The sequence below is a fragment of the Aythya marila genome (assembly GCF_965140915.1).
Source record: "Aythya marila genome assembly, chromosome: 9".
NCBI classification, from domain to species: domain Eukaryota; kingdom Metazoa; phylum Chordata; class Aves; order Anseriformes; family Anatidae; genus Aythya; species Aythya marila.
The window spans coordinates 11,591,990-11,610,836 of record NC_139050.1 but is presented as its reverse complement, the minus strand read 5'-3'; the positions used below and the strand labels follow the sequence as shown (position 1 = coordinate 11,610,836).

Sequence of the window (18,847 nt, the reverse complement as noted above, 5' to 3'; positions counted from 1 at the left end):
CGCTGACTTCAGCAGCAGGAGTTGCTGGTGGCGTCTTTGAAGGCAGCTTCTCCACCAAGAAAACCTTGTTCCTCCTGATGCTGGCCCGGCTGGCACTTGCTGGAGAGGAACTGTGCACGGAGAGGATGGAGGCACTGTCCTGCAGAGCTGCTGTGCAAGGCAGAAAGGGTTGCAGTGCTGGTACCTGCCAGCTGGGCTGGTGTTAGCAGCTAGCCAAAAATGCCAGCCCGTAATGGTATGAGACAGTAAGCAGCTCTGGAAAAGAGGCTACAGCCTGTAGCTGGGTTTAGCGATCTGAGCCGGAAAGAGCTGCTTAAAATCGACAGAGAGCTCTTTGTTTGCTGTGTGCAGTTTAGAAATTAAGCAACATTTAGAAGCAAATATTGATTCAAAGAACATCAGCTCCCACTCTCCACTGGCCAGTTGAGCTCATCCCAGGTAGAAAACAGCATGTTGCAACACAGTCCAAACCTGACACCAAATATTTCTCCTAACCAGTGGGGAAACTGGTTTGTGGCGTTTCCTGAAAATAAACTAACCACAATGACTCTGGAGCTGGAGCACAGCCTTGAAAGTGGCCCCTAGGTCCAGAGAGGGGCTGAAAACAAGTTTCTGGAAAGACTGAAGGATGCTCTTGAGGCTTTGGGAGCCGCAGGGAGCTCCAGGCCAGTCCCAGTCCACTGCTGGCCACAGAGAGGCTTGCAGGGCTGATGCTCATGTGTTGTGGATTCCAACTCCTGCAAGACTGAGGGGACAAGCGGGTGGCCCCTCTTCCAGGAGGTGCTGTGGCACTGGGCAGGAGGGCTGGGCTGTCCCTCGGATGCCTCTGCTGACCAGGTATGTGGGCCCTGGGGAAGATTTCTCCCTGCCCCTCCTGGTACCCACACATCATCCCCACCTCTGAGGTGGGAGCCTTTGCCAGCCCAGTGCCTGTCTCGGTCTCGTGTCCTACCCTGGAAATCAACAGAGAAACAGGCAAAGAAGGTCTGGAAGAACGGGTTCCCATCAGGCTACTCTGCTCACCTTCACCTGCTGTGACATGAGCTGTGGGAGAAGACAGATGAGAATCTGAGCCCAGCTTTCGTGGTTGACCATGGTATCTTTGTTGTGGACAGGCTTCAGCCTTGCCTGAGCCACAAACTAGGTAACCCATTTCTAGAGGGAAACAAGCCAAGCTCTCCAGATAAGCCTGAAGTCCTGGTGTATATTGCCCTCTGCCCTCAGCTGATCCCACCTCAGGGTCTGGATTGATTCCCTCCTTTTTTTTTTTTGTGCTCATTTTCTATGCTTTTTCTCCTTAATCTTTCAAGGTGAGCCAGGTCTTCCTGCAAATGCCAGTCCGGTGACCCCTGGACATGGCAGCATTAGCTCCGACGGCCCCCACTGCTGGGAACATCGCTATGGAAATAACTGCTCCAGAGAGTCGGGTGGGATGGCTGTGTTGGTGTGGTTCCCCTGCCTGGTTAATGTTTTCCCCACGTATCTGCACAACCCGAGCTCGCATCCAGCTGTGTTGGCTGCAGGGCGAGCTGTGCTGTGGGGAAGGGCCAGCACCGTGGGGATGCTGAGCCCTCTCCCAGCCGGTTGTGCCAGCTCTATCTTTATCCCAGCCCAATCACAACAAATGTTCCCTCCTCAGGACGCAGCCAAAACTCCAGCCTGGCCTCATCTCAACCACAAACCGCAGCACATCCATGTGGGCTTAGAGTAATAATTTTTTCCATGAAGGGATGTAGAAATAAGTGGTATAATTTTATCTTCAATTTTACCCAACTTGGGGCCAAGCTCCCCTCTTCTCCTGGAGGTCAGATGTGTTTATGCCTCACCAATGGCCTGCAGTTGGTCAGAGGGTGTGTAAGTTGGTATTTCTTCATCATTCATGTAATTTTTAGCAGCATCCTCTTTCTGAAAACAGAACAGTCAGGATCTGTAGAGTTGCAACACAACGAACCTGTGATGTGTAATAACAACTCAGCTTGTCTCATGAAGACATACTGTAGAAGACTTGATGCTTCCTGAATAACAAAGCTAAAGCCCGAGGTGCACTGGCTGAGCAATCTTCTTTCTGATAAAGCTGCCCCTGCTTGCACGAGCCTGAGCCTTGACCTGTTACCTTGAAAGACAAAAAGAATTTCCATCGTTAGTAAGAATTGGCCCTCACTGTTTAATCTCAGGCCTTTCATGCACTTGGGCAAGGCAAAAGTTCTCTTTTTGCACCAAACCGTGCAGCCAGGCAGTGAGGTATGCATCTAACCAGAATTTGTTGAAAGGCATGTGTCTATCTCTGTACAAGACAGAGGACTCTCTGGGTCGCTAAGTGTGCATTTTCTAACACAAAATTTGGAAAGGGAGGGGTCTGATAGACTTTCAGGGGAAGAAGTTGGTTGCACCAAGACATTTGTCTCTCCTGGGCTCCAAAGGGATGTCATTGCAGCTGAAGGCCACCCAGAGTATTTTGCTCTTTGCATCCAAGGTTTCCCTTGGTGGAAGGCACACTCCAGAAAAGGGCATCTTAGAGGCCTGCTGGGTCCTTTGGGGACCCAGGTCTGGGCCTTCAAGCCGAGGTGGTCTGGAGGACACAGCACCAGCCTGCTGTGCCTCTTCCATAGGTCACCTTAAGGTGAGTTTCTTCTCCCCTAAGCTGCCCTGGGGCAGGCTGGGGCAGCAGATCTTGGCTGTGGAAGGCAAAGCCACCCAGGGAGCAGCCACAAGACGGAGAGTGGAAACCCGACATGGAGAAAGGTAGCGTCCAAAAGAGGCGTAGGAGCTGCTCTGTACACGGCCAGTGACATTTGGGGTGACTGGAGGCTGGGTGTCTGGAAATCCAGGAGGTTACTGGCTAAGCAGTAAAGGAGTATATGAGGTAAGCAGTAAAATCTCTTGCAGTCCGAGCCTTTCTCCTCGATGCACTCTGCTGACACTCTTGTATGACAAGGGAAGGGGATGTGGAATGAAAACCACCCCGGCAGCCCTGCCATCCCCTGGGAAGGTACAGGGATGCCTTGGGGATGGAGGTGGGATGTGCGATGCAGGTGGGAAGTAAGGGGGGGTCCAGGTACAAAAAAAAGGCTGGGAACTGCCCCACTGAGCACGGAGCTATCTCAGCATGAGCAGAAAGCAAGGGAATATGGCCCTTTCCACCAACTGCTCCTCTGCTGCTTGAATCAATCCTTTAGGATTTCCAAGTTTTCTTCTGCATCTCTCCACTTTATCTGTCAGGTGGCAAACACTCCGCCTATTGCTGTAACCACTTAGTTTGTGGAGTCAAGACCTCTAGCTTGCTGGAGTTGATATGGATGGGAGAACACAGTTTTTTAACAGGGAGGGAGGTGGTTTAGGAGTGGCGCTGCCTTATAATGGGAGCAAATCCTTTCCCCCCTTGTATATGGCGTGTTGGAGAAGCTCTGGCCACAAGAAGCGCTGCCCTTCTGGGAAAGCAGGGGATGAAGGGATGAGAAATGGGAACTAGCCAAGCTGAGGGAACCACTGCAGATGCTGCTGCCATATCCCTAGGCTGGACCCATGCGGGGGCATCCAGGAGACCACAAAGGGGGGCTGGTGCTCTGGAGATCAAACCCCAGAGCTGGATCCCACCACGACAGCACTCGCGTAGCTGGTGTCTGGTGGACACAGCAGCAGGACCAGCCCTGGCAGCTGCTGGCCAGGGATGCTACTGGGGCACGTGGGCCAGCTGCTGTGGTGCAGGGGCTCCCATTTCGTGTGCATCTGTCAAAGTCATCCTGCAGCTGGTCTTGTAGCCTGTACCAAAGATGGGGACGTGGAGCTCGTGGCAGCATCACGAAGCCAGACATTCATAAACCTAGCTGTGCCCCCCAGTCCTGGCTGCAGGGAGGGAAACGGGGAGTGGTGCAATCGGGTAGAGAGGGTTTGCAGAGGAAGGGGACCCCTGAGCTCAGCATTTCTTCCCAGGATCATCACAACAACAGCTTACGGAAGATGAGGTGTGGTGTTTCCTGCTGGCTGCAGGGTGCTATCGAGCTATCCGGTTGCGGCCACTGGCTTTCTCTGCCTGTGCAAGGAGCTTGCCAGACCATCTGGAAGGAACATTTACTGCCTCTGAGCCCTGCTGCCGCTGCCAAGGGAGTGCAAGGGAGAAAGCAAGCCAAAGACTGTTGGGCACAACAGTAAGTTACTGGCAAACACGTGAAACCGAGGGCTGGATCCAGCAGGGACTTTCTGAGATTAGGCTGTGCAAGGCAGGAGGTAGCCACCACAGAGAAAACAGTCCCTCCTGTGGCATTTCAGCCTGCAGGGGAATTCATATGTCACGACTTGGGAATTTTCCATTTGGAGCCCCTTGTAAAACAAAAACCACCTTGCCTGCTCCGACTCCTGCCTGCGAAAGGGGTTCAGTGCCAAAGAGTGAAAGGCGTCCTAAAAATGGGCTGATCCAGGGAGGGGGGCGATTTAGCGGCTATTGAGAAACAAGGAAGGACAAACAGTGTTAGGTCATTGCTTCTGCAAACACAGCCAGGGCTGCTTCTCTATAAAAGGGGGAGAAAGCGGCTCCAGAGCCATCACAGACCCGGAGGGGACGGTCTGTGACCACGACCACCGCAGCCCCTCCTCGGCACCCGACTTCCTGCTCCAGCATGAAACTTGTGCTCTCCGCTGTGCTGTCCCTAGGGATAGCTGGTAAGTGTGTGCTGAAAGCAGTCTGGGGGGGAACGGAGGAGCCCAGACCTCCCAGGACCACAGGTTTTCTCCCTATCCCAGGCTGTTTTACAGGAGCAACTGCAGCATGTGCCAGACCAGACAGCTCCTAAGTTAAACCTGGCAGCTGAGTAATTAAAACCTGACTGTTTTGGCAGCTATGGGTACCTGTAAATGAGGATGCCTATTCTGAACACTAAAAACAGCAGCTCAGTGCAGGGCGAGGGGAAAAGCTCCCCTCTCTACGCCCCCCCCCCCCGCCCCGGCAGCTGCTGTGCCAGGAGAGGAGCATCCCCATGCGTGGGGTTAAACCAGCGCCAGCCTGCCTGTGCGTTGGGTTAAACCTGAGGGCAGCTGCACTAAAACAGAGCTTAAATAACGAAAAGACCCCTGAGAGGAGTCCCTGCAGGCTTCCCCTGCTGCTCCCCCAGAAGTTTGCTTTGGGGCTGCAAAGTGGTGCTGCCGTTCCTCACCTCTCTGCTCGCCCCTGGGGTGCTGCTCCCCTCATGGACCTCCGAGGCTTCCTGCAGCCAGGGGGGAGGCTGGTGTCCCCCAGCAGCTTGCCCTGTTCCCAGCCCTTCTCCGCTGGGTTTGGGAAACTCCTGGACTGCTTTCAACAAGCGGAGCGCTGTGCTGCTGCCACCGCTGTGCTTTTGCTCGTGCATTTCACATGCGGAGTGTGCCGCTGCAGAGCTGGCGCTGCTTGAAGCACGGATTCCTCTCCTCTCTCGATTCGGGCAGGCAAGGGGCAGCGAGCCATGGCAAGGATACTGCTGCTGCCTACACCCAACATGGGAAGGAGGGAGCAGCAGGTCCTTTCTGACCTCCCATAAAGCACGGTGATGACTGATGTCCTCTTGGGGACATCCCTCCTCCCTGCTGCATGGAAGTTACCCAAATGCTGTGCCACAGGGACTGAGGCACTGGGGCTGCCCTCACCTTTCCAGTGCTCACCAGTGCTGCCAGGCTGAGCAGTGCCATGAGGCAAAGCAGTGGTGTGCTGGCTGTCACCGCTGCTTGTGCCACGGCCACTGGCCAGCATCAGTGGAGGGGCCCTCAGGAGGACCCATACCAGCCCCTGCCCAAGGTGGAACAGTTGCCAGCCCCACATTAAGCTGGCCATGGCTTTTTTTTTTTCAGCCAAAAGGTGAACAATGTAGATTTAGGCAATGAGAATTAGGGCTATGAATTCCCCGTGTGGCCAAAGTCAGCATTTCCACTGGGAGGAGCAGAAGGTGTCTGCTGGTGGAGTTATGGCTCGAAAAGTCAAAAAGACAGAATATTTCAGAGGTGAAAAAAAAAATGGGAACTGCATGGGTTAATTGGAAGATGCATGTGAACAAAATGTGCCTGGAGAAAGGGAAGTGTGCGTGTCGTGGTCTGCACGATCCTGCCAGGAAGGGGCAGAGCTATGTGCAGGTGTGGGACCAGTTGTGCACTTTAACTGCAAGCTTCCAACATCTCTGGTGCTCAGGTTGCTGAAGGAGTCAAGCGTCTGCATTGACCTTCGGTCTTTGCTTGATCAGCCTCCCAGCACAGCCAGGCAGCTGCATTTACTAGTGGGGCACCCTGAGAAGAGGGGGCTGTGCCTGCGTGCGGGCAGTACGGCACCTTGGTTGCTGCCTGTGCTGGAGGAGATGGGGAGTAGAGAGGTAAATAAATCTGATCTGCTGGCCACCAGGGAAGCTGTGTGTGGCAGCTTACTGAACATAGTCCGGCCAGATTAGAGCTGCTCTCCCTCTGGGGTTATTTGCAAAGAGACCGCTTCAGGGGACAGTCTTTTCTTTCTGTTTGGAGTTTGGTTTCTATTGGATTTGTTCTCCTGCCCCTGTGGGTGTTGCCGTGAGTTCAGGCTGCTGGAGTCACCATGCTGAGCAGGGACATCCATTACCCAGGGATGGGGATGGTCCTTCCAGATGCTCCTGAAGGTCCACACGTCAGGTGAGAAGGAAACTCCTTTCCTGTGTGACTTAGGAGATGCACAAAGGAGATCCTGCTGCTCCCCCAAGGCCATGGCTGCAAGGAACAAGAGATGGTGTTTCTCCCCTATTGGTGGCTTTCTCCCTCTCTGAAATGACTTTTATTATTATTATTTTTTTTTTTTTTTCCCACAGCTCTGTGTTTTGCTGTTCCTCCCAAGACAACTGTCAGATGGTGCACAATATCCTCAGCAGAAGAGAAGAAATGCAACAGCCTAAAGGACCACATGCAACAGGAGAGAGTTGCATTGAGCTGCGTGCAGAAAGCAACGTACCTGGACTGCATCAAAGCCATCTCGGTGAGTGGGCAGCAAACAGCTGTGCCGGGCGCTGAGGAGGTTGCAGCAGCACCTTCCACCTGGAGAAAGGGTTTCCTTCGAGTCACTGGTAGCGAGCCTGTGGTCCTGCTGTGGAGAAGGATTCACCCACAAGGATCCAGGAGAGACAGCTGGGAAGTGTTTTCCCCTAGTTTTGTTTATTGATTGAAATCTCTTGCTCTTTAGAATAACGAAGCAGATGCCATTAGCTTGGACGGTGGTCAAGTTTTCGAGGCAGGCCTTGCTCCCTATAAGCTGAAGCCCATTGCTGCTGAGGTCTACGAGCGAAGTGGAGGTAACATTTTTATGTAGCATTTTTAAGCCAAGTAGTGGTAGCAAACTGGTAGTGCAAAGGCCTTCCTTTCCACCCAGTGCTCCCAGTGTTTCTGCTGGGTGTCTGAGCTATTGCCCCTGGCTTCCAGATCCCCCAGGGGAAGGGAGGGAGCCAGTAATGCCAAAATGCAAATCATTTGTTGCTGCCCGTGACCACTGGGTCACTAAAATGGAAGGGGACAGAACCAGTGCCCTGTTTGTGCTGGTAGCTGTGCTGAAAGTCACCAGTGATGCGGTGATGCAGTGGCCGTGGATGGAGATGACCATCAGCAGAAATGCCAGCCCTCCCAAAACTTGGCATGAAAGTTGTTCAGAAGAGATCCCAGAGATATTCATTCTGCTATCAGTGACCTTGAACGGCGCGGGTAAAGCACAGCGGTCCCCACAGCTGGCTGTGCAGCCATCGGCCAGACCAGCTTATAGCCGCAGCAACACTGCCATTAGTTTTTTCCCCCTCTGCCCAGGAGGTCAGCCTGCTTGTACACAATATTCAGGATCAAAGCAACACGGGTGGGTCATTCCTGACCATGTCTAAGACTTGGTCTCTTTATTCATATGTAACTGATGGAGTTGGTATAATTCTAAAGACTAGACGTGGAATTTCAGACTTGTAACGCTTGCATGAATGCTCCAGTGGGCAATGGTGTTTGAGAAAAGACTCTTTTAGGCAACCTTATAAGTATACGTCCGTAACATATGTCCAGTGACAGAGCATTTTGCATGTGATAGTGTTTTCAGGATGCTTTTGACTGCTTGGTGTAATGTACACTGCTGGTTCAATATTGGCAGCATAGCTCACCCCTGAGAAAATGGGAAGACCAGGCTTGTTCAAGCAAAGCTATTAATTACCTTTTCGCACTGCAGGCTCCACAACCAGCTACTATGCTGTGGCTGTTGTTAAGAAAGGAACAGACTTCACAATAAATGACCTGCGAGGCAAGACCTCCTGCCACACAGGCCTGGGCAGATCCGCTGGCTGGAACATCCCCATCGGGACACTCATCCACCGGGGAGACATCGAGTGGGAAGGCATCGACTCAGGCTCAGTCGAGCAAGGTGACGTGGGGAACAGCATGAGAAACGGGCTGATGTTAAGCTGGGGGTGGTGGCAAGGTGAAGGTGGCATTGCCTGATCTGCAGAGGTTCAGAGGCAACTTGGAGAGCAACCGAAGCATTTACTTTCTTTCCGTGTTCCCCCCCAAACCCTTCTAGGTCCTTGTAAAAGGGAGTTTTAGACTAACCATTGCATGTTTCTCCCCTGCAGCGGTAGCCAAGTTTTTCTCTGCCAGCTGTGTGCCTGGTGCCACCACGGAACAAAAGCTGTGCCGTCAGTGCAAGGGGGATGCCAAAACCAAATGCCTCCGCACAGCACCTTATTCTGGATATTCTGGAGCTTTTCAGTGAGTGAAAGTTATTTTTTGTTATACTAGGGACTGCTGTGCTGTAATCAGGGGTCCTGATGAGGTGGAATGTATAGAACTGGGACTGCTGGTAATTAAAGACCCAATTAGCAATAACTGGCAGGCAGTCAGCAGGAGCTGAAAGAAGGAGCTCAGCTGTCTGATTTTGCACAGACCTAAGGATATGTAGCATTAGCCTTGTGGTAACTCTAACTGGGTCTCTTGAGCATTACTTCTCTGCCATTATATTTACCTCCCTGCCAGCATAGCTTTTTTGGGAAGACTGTTGCTCTGCGGTTGCAGTTTATGCCAAAGTAATTTGCTGAAACAGGAGACAGGGAGCCATGATGTCTGTTGTTTTTTGTTTGTTTTAACATTTCTTCGGTTTCCTCTCACCTACAGGTGTCTGAAGGATGGAAAAGGAGATGTGGCTTTTGTAAAACACACAACTGTTCAAGGTAGGCCTGCAAACCACTTGTTTCTTCTTTCCATTCCAACCTGTTGCTTCCACTCCATCCTGGGATTAGTCTACGCTGTGCAAACCTTTGTTTCTCTCCTAGCTTACTTCATACCTCAGATCTTTTACACTCTTGAAACATGTTTTGTACACTGTATTAATTACAGGACTAACTTATCCTTGTTACTGAAAAATATGATTGTGGTGGGGTCTAATTCTCCTTTGGGATTCTTCTCTGAGGAAGGAAAACCTGCTTGATTTAAGTTCAGAAGCATTACCATTGGTGCCATACTGCAGGGGCAGCTGTAGCGTTATGACAGCAAATGCAGGGTGAGCATGAGGTGGGTAGAGGAGCTCACCCATTCCTCTGGGAGCTTTGGTCCACAGCAAGAGTTCACTACCTGCACCTCTCGGAGAGGGAACATGGCCTGGCATTGGCAGGACTGGCAGTGAGCTCGGCGGAGGGCCACCAACAGGGCCACGTGGCAGGGATGCTTGTCTTGTGAGGAGAGGCTCGGGGAGGTGGGCTTGGTCGGCCTGGAAAAGAAAAAGTTTTGGGGGACCTCAGAGCAGCCCGTCTGTACCTACATGGACATTAGCAAGGAGGTGGAGCCAAGATTGTTACAGGGTTGGACTATGGAAAGATGAGAAACCATGGTCATAAGGCAGGGTTTGTGAACTGATTGAAAAGAGAGGTTCGGACCATACGCAAGGAGAAATTGTTTCCCTGTAAGGACAGTCAGGCAATGGGACAGGCTGCCAGGGACAGCCGTGCAGTCTCCATCCTTGGAGGTTTTCAAGATCCAACTGGAGCAACCTGGTCTGCCCTGCTTTGAGCAGGGGGTTGGACCAGAGATGTTCAGAGGTCCTTTCCTACCTGAACTCTCCCATAATCCTGTGCCCTCTGACCTGGGCTCTATTTTCAGCCTTGACACTGGCTATCTGCTGGCCTCTACAGACCACACGTGGGGTCTGACCTCTTAAATCTACTTGTAAGGTGTTTGTAAATCTATTTGTATTCGTATCTATATGCATGTGCCTGGATGTCCAGGCACTACTGCTACATGAATAAATACTGATGGGCTAGTTATGGCAGCAGCAGAGATCATCTCATGTGCATGTGGATTCTTTCTGCGCTGCCTTTGTATGACCACAGTGATCCCATCTCTCCTAACACCTTTGCATTATTGCAAAGAGGTTTGTGCAACTTGTCTGCAGTGAAGAATTCTTCCCTGAGATTCAGCTGGAATAAATCAATGAGAAAGTTGCCCCATGCTGGGCCGTTGTCTGTTTTTGTGGAGATGCAACTCATGGTTCCCCTCTCCCTCTAGAAAATGCCCCAGAGGAGAAGGATGAGTATGAGCTGCTGTGTCTGGATGGCACCCGTCAGCCTGTGGACAGCTACAAAACGTGTCACTGGGCCAGAGTGGCTGCTCACGCCGTTGTGGCTCGGGATGATAGCAAAATTGATGACATCTGGAGCTTTCTCTCAAAAGCGCAGGTACCTGCAGGCTCTGCTTTCATTCCCCTGACATCCGTCTTCTGTCCCCTGGCTTTGCTTGCTCTCTTCAGTTTTCTGAATGCTTTGGTGTAGTTATTTGCTGATTATTTTTTCCCTGTGGCAGAGCAACTTTGGCGTGGGCACAACCAGCGACTTCCACCTCTTTGGGCCACCTGGCAAGAAGGACCCAGTCCTCAAGGACTTGCTTTTCAAAGACTCTGCTATAATGCTGAAACGTGTCCCAGAACTGATGGATTCCCAGCTCTACCTGGGCTTTGAGTATTACAGTGCCATCCAGAGCCTCCGGAAAGGTGGGCAGGATGTGATGTACAGACGTAGTGTCAGTGGGAGATGCATTGAAGGGTCATGATCGTAAAACACATCTGGGGAAAAGAAGATGACTTTCTTTCCCCATATAGTGGGGAAAGTATAGAGTGTATTCTCCATAAAATATTTCCTGTGAAAGGTATTGGCTTGTGTGGTTGGTAGGGAATTGGCATGGTCAAAACTGCTGCTCTGAATAGCTGTTTCTGGGATGTAAGAGTACAGGATCAGGAGGAACATCCCAGGACATCAGGCCCAGCATTGGCCATTCGAGGGAAACAGGGTCCTTCACTTCCATCCAGACTCATCAAGCATTTACTGATGTCCTAGCTGGCTTTCTGTGTCAGATGTCCAACAAATGACCCCTGAAAGCCACTTAACATCCACAGCTGGGCAGAGGTCTCTGTGGTAGGCTCAGCCACCGTGGCCTTTATGGAAGGAGGCACATCGACTTCATATAGCATCAAAACAGGTTATTCAAATGCTACCTCACGAAACCATGAGCAGGTGGTGCTTCTCCACCTCCCTCTGGTCCCAGTCCCAAGGCTGGCTGTGTGCAGATGGCATCGTGGCAGGGTTCCCCTCACCCAGAAACCGCCTTCCCATGGCCCTGTTGTTCGGCAGAGCTCTGGGCTTATTCTTTCTTCTCTGGCCATTTTTTTGCAGATCAGTTGACTGTCAGCCCTAGAGAAAACAAGATTCAGTGGTGTGCAGTAGGCAAGGATGAGAAGAGCAAGTGTGACCGCTGGAGTGTGGTGAGCAACGGCGAGGTGGAGTGCACCGTGGCAGACAACACGAAGGACTGCATTATTAAGATCATGGTAGGTTTTTTTCCTTTTCTTCTCGCCAGGATTCTTTCAGCTGGAGAGAGGCATTGCCTCTTTCAACCTGATAAACCTGATAATAGATCTGGGGGTGAGATTTTACCATAAAATGCTGGGGGCTTTCTGAGAAATAACAGCAGGCAGAAACCAACCTTATCATTGGGAAAAGGCTCAACTAGCTCTTCAATGATTAACATCTTTAAAAAATGTTATTAGACAGAGTTCTTTGATGTTTCCTAAACAAGAAATAATTTTCTGGTGTGAAGTAACCTTTTATTTAGAAAAGCAAGGTGACTGTAGTAAAATATAAACAGAAGAAAGTGAGAAATACATTTTAAGTTCAAATAAAATGAAGTGGTTGTACTGCCCAGAAGCCTTAAAAAACAAACAAACAAACAAAAAACAACGTAATTTGTTGAGAAAGGTTTTTTTAGACTGACTAGCTTGCATCTGTCATGCCTGTTATTTTCCTCTGTACTTAAAAACAAACACGTTTCTGGGATCCAACCAGGGAAATTTTCTGCAGTTAAGAAGTCTTGTTCTCTGATGCAACCAGAGTAGCTGTAATGTTGTGCTTAGTCTCCTGCCATTGGATCTGGCAAATCCTCTGAAATTCTTCGCCTCTAACAACCAGTTTTCCCTTAGACTTAGAGCGTGCCCTGCTTGCTGATCCAGCCTGCAATGCAAGCACTCTCCCCTTTGAGTTGAGTGTCCCAGCCTACAAAGAGCAGTTCTTCTTGCCATTTCGGGGTCACACAGAGAAAGGCCATTTCCTGCTCAGGAGGGGATGGGTTCCGTGGTGTAGATGATGTTAGTTCAGAAAGTTGGGTCAGTACTGTGGAGACAGCACAAAATGCAAACTCCAAAGGACAGGTGAGATAAGGAAACAGGCTGGGAGATGCACCCATGTGAGCCTGTGAGTGCCTGGAGGTGAGAGCTGCTGTGGGAGGCGGCTACAAGCACACGTGAGAGGTAATTTCAGAGCACCCTCTCTTTGCATCAGCAAGAACTTGTCTGGCTGTGTGCTACCCTCTCAGGCCCCTTTGCCCCCAGCCTGTCTCCTCTCATTTACTGTTTCTGCTAAGATCCAGTTTCCAAAAAGAGCTGCCCAGGGGAAATACAGGGTCATTTCATCACTATGTGGTTTTCATTGCAGAAAGGTGAAGCAGATGCCATCAGCCTAGATGGAGGTTTCGTCTATACTGCTGGCGTGTGTGGGTTGGTGCCGGTGATGGGAGAAAGCTACGAGGGTAAGTGCAGTCCTGGTGCTGGGGAAGGGGTAGGTGCAAAAGCATTGGGTTTATTCTCAAACCTAGAAAGCAGCCTCAGTGTTGCATCCCACAGAAAACACATGGCATGCAGGGCAGCTCTACTTGATGCTACATGCCTGAAAAATCAGGATCGTGATCACCTCCAGCTCCTATCTTCTTCATTTTAATCATGATGCCCCTGTCCTTTAGCACTGGCCTTGGTGAAACTAGTTGTCTTAGCACTGAAGAACGGAGAGAGGCTGTTCTTTGTTCTGTCAATTTACTCAATGCAACCTTAAATAGCCACTTCTAGAATGAACTTTCTCCAGAAAATAGTGAGTTTGACTTATTTTTGGATTTACCATATGTTTTATCTAATAGCTTCTTTTTCTTTCCCTCAGATGACAGCCAGTGCAGCAAAGAAGAAGGACAACCAGGTAATTACTGCCAACAGAGGGATAGACAATTGTCCGTTCAGATATAAGAGGAAAAATACATATACAGTCATGAGCTGAGAATTAATGGCCACTCTCCACACAAAGAGTTTTGTAAGAACCACTGTGTACAATACAGATGTGAAAAATCTGGGTGAGAAACTAATGTTTAAATGGAAACTCTGGGTCTGCAAGCAGATAACAAGGCAAAGCATATGGCAGCAGCAGAGATTTGTGCAGAGTTGCTGGAGCACACTGTGCTGTCATGGCCTTTGACATTGCCAGGGCTGCAAACAGAGAAAGAGGGACTGGGCTGTAGCACTGGGGAATTGTTTTTTATAGAAATAGAGAGAGGAGGGAAGGTTTTGTCCTTTGCTAAAGAGGATATGAAATTGGGAGGCACGCATCGTGTGCATCTTGCCACAGCCTTCTTGCATACCTGAGTGCCAGTTTTGTGGGGGAGAAAAGTCAGAGGTAATAATTTCCCAGGAGCGTGGTGGGAATAGATGCATCACATCTGCAAACTGTTTTCCTGTTGCTGTGTGGCCAGTCCTTCATAAGGACAAAATATTTCTGCTACGCTGTGCGTAGCTGCCCTCTCCTAAGTGTAGCTGATACTCTGGTAAGGGAGCACAGTGGGATCCTTGGGTCAGTCCTTAATTCTCCTCTCTTTTCCTTCCAAAAGCATCATACTTTGCTGTGGCTGTTGTGAAGAAATCTGATGGTGCCATCACATGGAACAATCTGCAAGGCAAGAAGTCATGCCACACCGCTGTTGGGAGAACTGCTGGCTGGAACATCCCCATGGGCTTGATTCACAACAAAACCGGGAGCTGTGATTTTGGTGAGTCAAGACATACATTCATTTGTCTGAGTTAGAAACCTGCGAGCAAAAACGTTTTGCCATGCCTCCTCTGATCTTCTTGTGCCTCGAAAACTCTCACTTGGAGAAGGAAATGAGGACAAGTCTGTTATTTAAGGTTTCAGTGAGCAAAGTTTCAGGCTGTTGGTGACTGATTCTGACTAGGATATGGCACATCAGCTGTTTTGTGGGGGCTTCACTTTTTCACCTCTCTCCCCTTCCCCTTTCAGCAGCCCAAAAGGCATTCCCAAAATGGGAACACAGGCTGCTCCGGGTACAGGGCGGCTGCTCCTTGTGCAGGACTCTGTGTAGGAGTAAGGGATAGATTTCTGAATCCCAGAAGGGCTGAGAATAGGGGATAGGGGCTGCTCTCAGTTCAAGAAACCTTAAGGGACTGATCTGACTCCCTTGAGAATAGTGGGTAAAAAGTCTGCATTGCTCAGAAGAGCAGTCTCTATACCCAACTTTCAGTCAGTGAGAATTATGTTCCAACAAAAATAATACGGAGATATTATGGACCAAGGCAAATTAAGCATATAATTATTATCAGCAAATCTAATCTCAAGAACATACTATTGTTGTTAAGTTTTAGACTCTGCCTCTCCATCCTCCTACCTGCCTTTCCTAATGTCCCTTCTTCCCCCTAAGTTCTCATATTGCTGCCAAACACAGTCATGCCTGCCCAGAAAGGCTGGTTCCACACGAGCTGGAAATGGTTTGCAGAAGACACATTCTTCTTTCAATGCCAAGATCATCAGTCACACCAAGGGACAAGATTCCTAGTCAAAGCGTGATGCATGTGATGTGCTGTCTGCTGAGGCACGCTCCTCCTCGCATCGCAGCCTGTTCCCAGTCCCCTCAGCCTGCTCATATAAGATCACCACAAGAACATATTATGAAAGGAAACCCCAGTTTTCCAGTGCAGGAAAAGTAAATTTATTTTATTCCTGTTTTATTCAGATGATTACTTCAGTGAGGGCTGTGCTCCTGGTTCTCCTCCTAACTCCCGCCTCTGCAAGCTGTGCCAAGGTTCAGGGGAAAACCTGCTGGAGAAGTGTGTCGCCAGCAGCCACGAGAAATACTATGGATATACCGGAGCTTTACGGTAGGTGGGGAAAATGCTCAGGTACCTGGGGGGCTGATCAGAGAGGTGATGGGTAGATCATGCATGGGGTTTGGCCTCATGCTGACACTAGTCCACTGACCTTTTCTTTTTCTCCACAACACTGCTGCAGGTATATAAGCCTGCAATATTACTTATGTACTCCATATGTTTTTTCTTTATGCAGCTGTCTTCCCACCATCTCTTCTCCTTTTCTCCGGTGTAGGTGCAAAATGTACCCGTTCTGTAAAAATTAATGTACTGGTCCTTCCAGGCAAAATGGGAGAGACATGAGCATTTTGGCCAGAGCTCCTACAATGACAGTGGTGCCACGCTTAATTACATAACAAATTATGTAAAATAAAGAACGTTAAAAAGTGGAAACCCAGAAACAATGCTGCCACTGCATGCTCCCTGTTAAAAATGTTCCTTGCCTTGGTTAAAATGAACAATTCCCTAAAAAGAGAAGGGACCAGAGGTCAACCCCAGTGCCATCTCCTCTGTACCAACCAGTAGCAGATCAAGTCTAAGTAATTTGTATTGGGCACAAACTTAAGAAGAGAATTTATTTATTTATTTGTTTATTTATTCAGTTACATCTAGTAGCAAAGAGACCCTCCTGCAGGATTTGCAGTCATTTTGGTGCAAGTTTTACTTTTTACATGGCTATTGAAAGGTGCAGCCAGGCACTGCAGAAAACAATGCAAATTCTGCTCTTGGTTGAACTACTTCTTTCTGACAACAAAATACATCAGTTACTTAGTATGTTAAAAGAATGCGTGTGTTTTTCCAGGATGTGTTAAAAGATTTTGTTTCAGATATCCTTAAAATATTCATGACAGGGCTCCTAGACCTGACTATCTTTAGAGACTGATTTCACAAAGTAAGATATGGGTCAGAATCCAACCTGTGGGAAAGGACCAGGACTCCGGCACCCATATCACTTGCCTTTCTTTGTACTTCACAGGTGTCTGGTCGAGCAGGGTGATGTGGCCTTTATTAAGCATTCAACTGTTGGTGAAAACATTGATGGTATGTGGTTATCCTCTTGCAAAGGACTTGGCAGGACTGCTTCCCCCATCTGCGTTATTTTCATTCCCAAAACACTGACTTCAGCTGCACAATTATTCTGGTGGCCTGTTAATTACAAACTCCATATGGCTTCTTTTCTACATGCGAAGTATCTGAGTGTCAGTGCACACACGTGCAGGGACAAATGCTTTGCTTGGGTGTTGAGAGGGTGATTATGCCTCTACTATACAAGATCTCTGAATCTCCAAACCAATTCTCTTCATAGGCAAAAATAAAGAGGACTGGGCCAAAGGTCTGACAGTGGATGACTTTGAGTTGTTGTGCACTGATGGGCGACGAGCAAACACCATGGATTACAAGACCTGCCACCTGGCCAAAGTTCCTACCCATGCTGTGGTTGCACGCCCTGAGAAAGCAAACAAAATCCGTGAGCTGCTGGAGGGACAAGAGGTTAGTGGTACTGACAGTGGGAGGAATGATCTGGGGTGGTTTTTTACACAACACGTTTACATTTTTAGAGCAATGATGCTCTCCAAGTGAGTGAAATGTGGAAGATTTTGACTTAGTGATATGGGGTCAGAGCCTTGTCCCTTAGCCTCCCACACCCTCCATCCCTTCTGTACTTACAGCTGTGTTTTGGAAACTCCTCTGGGGTGCCTGATCTCTGACCCAGCTGTGTCAGGCACAAGGTAGGCAGCAAGCCATCCAGCCCCACTGGAACACACACAGTCCTCCAGCTACTGCTGTCAGCATAACCAGGTTATGTCAGCTCTTTTTGATTTCACACCAACAATGCTGAGATTTTCTCCGCCATCTGGATCTGTTAAGAGACACTTTGGAAGTCAGCTCCTTTTGCTTTCAGCTCATGGTGAAGGCACAGAACCTGCTGGCAGCTCCTCCCAGTGGGATCAGCAGATAGTGAAATACTAAAAAAGAAAAAATTTTGTTTTGCCGGTCATGCCACAAGTGTGCTGCTTACCAGTGAGAGTCCTGCCACCTAGTCACACGGACAGAAGATTCAGTCCTAAACTTTTGGAGCTTGACTGGGGGCTCCCCAGGACAAGGAGTTCGTGGTGAAGAAGTAGTACTAAAAGTGAGGCTTGTACGAGCTGAATCTTGCTTTCTTTCTACTTTTTACATACACTTACCTCTTCATGCCTTATTTCAGAAACTGTTTGGATTACATGGAACCGAGAAAGAGAGATTCATGATGTTTCAGTCTCAAACCAAGGATCTTCTGTTTAAAGACTTGACCAGGTGCCTGGTTAAACTCCGCCAAGGAATAACACACAAGGAGTTCCTCGGAGATGAATACTATGCTTCAGTTGCTAGCCTCAATACCTGCAACCCATCAGGTAAATGTAACAGCCTCAGGACAAAGTCAGTGAATCACAGTTCTTAGCATCAGCCATATGGACAGTTATTTCTGTTGCTGTCCATTTAAAGAAATTTATGTCCATTTTTTTTAAAGAAAAATGAGGATAACTCATAAAGCTGCCAGTATACTTCTCCCAGAGTTTCCTGAGCTAACTTCTGCCAGATTGGAAACTTGTTCTGGCATCAATGGGAATGAAAGATTTTTAATTACCTTTAGAAAACATGGAGTTTGAGAAGTGGTAAAAAGAACCCACCCTGTCCTGTCAGTCTGTGTTCAGTGTGATCTGTGGTTAATGCTCACTTCTGGTGGTATGGTGGATATGTTTTCCACGGTATGACAATGCTGGCACAGTTGGCTGTGCACTGGTGGGATGGGAGCGATGTTGTGTTTTCTGTTTAAATGCGAGGTCTGAATTCCTCCCTGTCCTTTCCCTTTTCAGATCTCCTCCAGGTGTGCACCTTCCTTGAGGACAAGTAACAGGATGGGAAGGGCCCTCATTGAAGGGGGAGGAAACCTAGTGCCGTGACTCCTTTTGTGCCCTCAGCTCCAACACTGACCCACAGAGGGCCCTCTGCCTTCACTGCTTCCTCTGCCCTTCTCCATCACTCTGAAAGTGGCTATTTGAAACTTCACGGTTTTCTGCTGCTGTCACAGCAAGGAATAAAATCTCAAAGTCTAAAGAGGTTTCCTGAGATTTCTCAAAGCAGTTATTATGCCCACTCCTTCCCTGGCACCTCTTGCTGCAGGCCAGTGGCAGACTCCAATCTGGCTATTGCCATTCAAGGCTATTGTTGCCCAATAGCGAAATTCCTTTCAATATTTTCTAAAGCAAAATGGATTAAAGGTGTCCTAGAGTCTAACTGACAGACATTTTATATTATCTGTGCTTCTGCTTTACCCAGATTATCCCATTATGTCCCCAGGAGACAACAGCTGCCCGTTGTGTTTGGGATATAGAAAGAGAGAGAGTGTTTATGTGA

General features: G+C 49.1%; 1 protein-coding gene across 1 annotated transcript; it reads left to right on the top strand.

Annotated features, from left to right (window-relative positions):
- Positions 1-4,504: 4,504 nt before the first annotated feature.
- Positions 4,505-18,547, top strand: TF (transferrin). Its single transcript, XM_082767576.1, has 17 exons — positions 4,505-4,656; positions 6,789-6,952; positions 7,157-7,265; positions 8,168-8,359; positions 8,568-8,703; positions 9,106-9,161; positions 10,492-10,661; positions 10,786-10,972; positions 11,652-11,806; positions 12,966-13,059; positions 13,461-13,496; positions 14,179-14,337; positions 15,316-15,460; positions 16,425-16,489; positions 16,755-16,939; positions 17,658-17,844; positions 18,307-18,547. Exons 1-17 carry the CDS (start codon positions 4,614-4,616, stop codon positions 18,342-18,344), a joined length of 2,121 nt encoding a protein of 706 aa, XP_082623702.1. The 5' UTR covers positions 4,505-4,613; the 3' UTR covers positions 18,345-18,547.
- Positions 18,548-18,847: the final 300 nt, after the last annotated feature.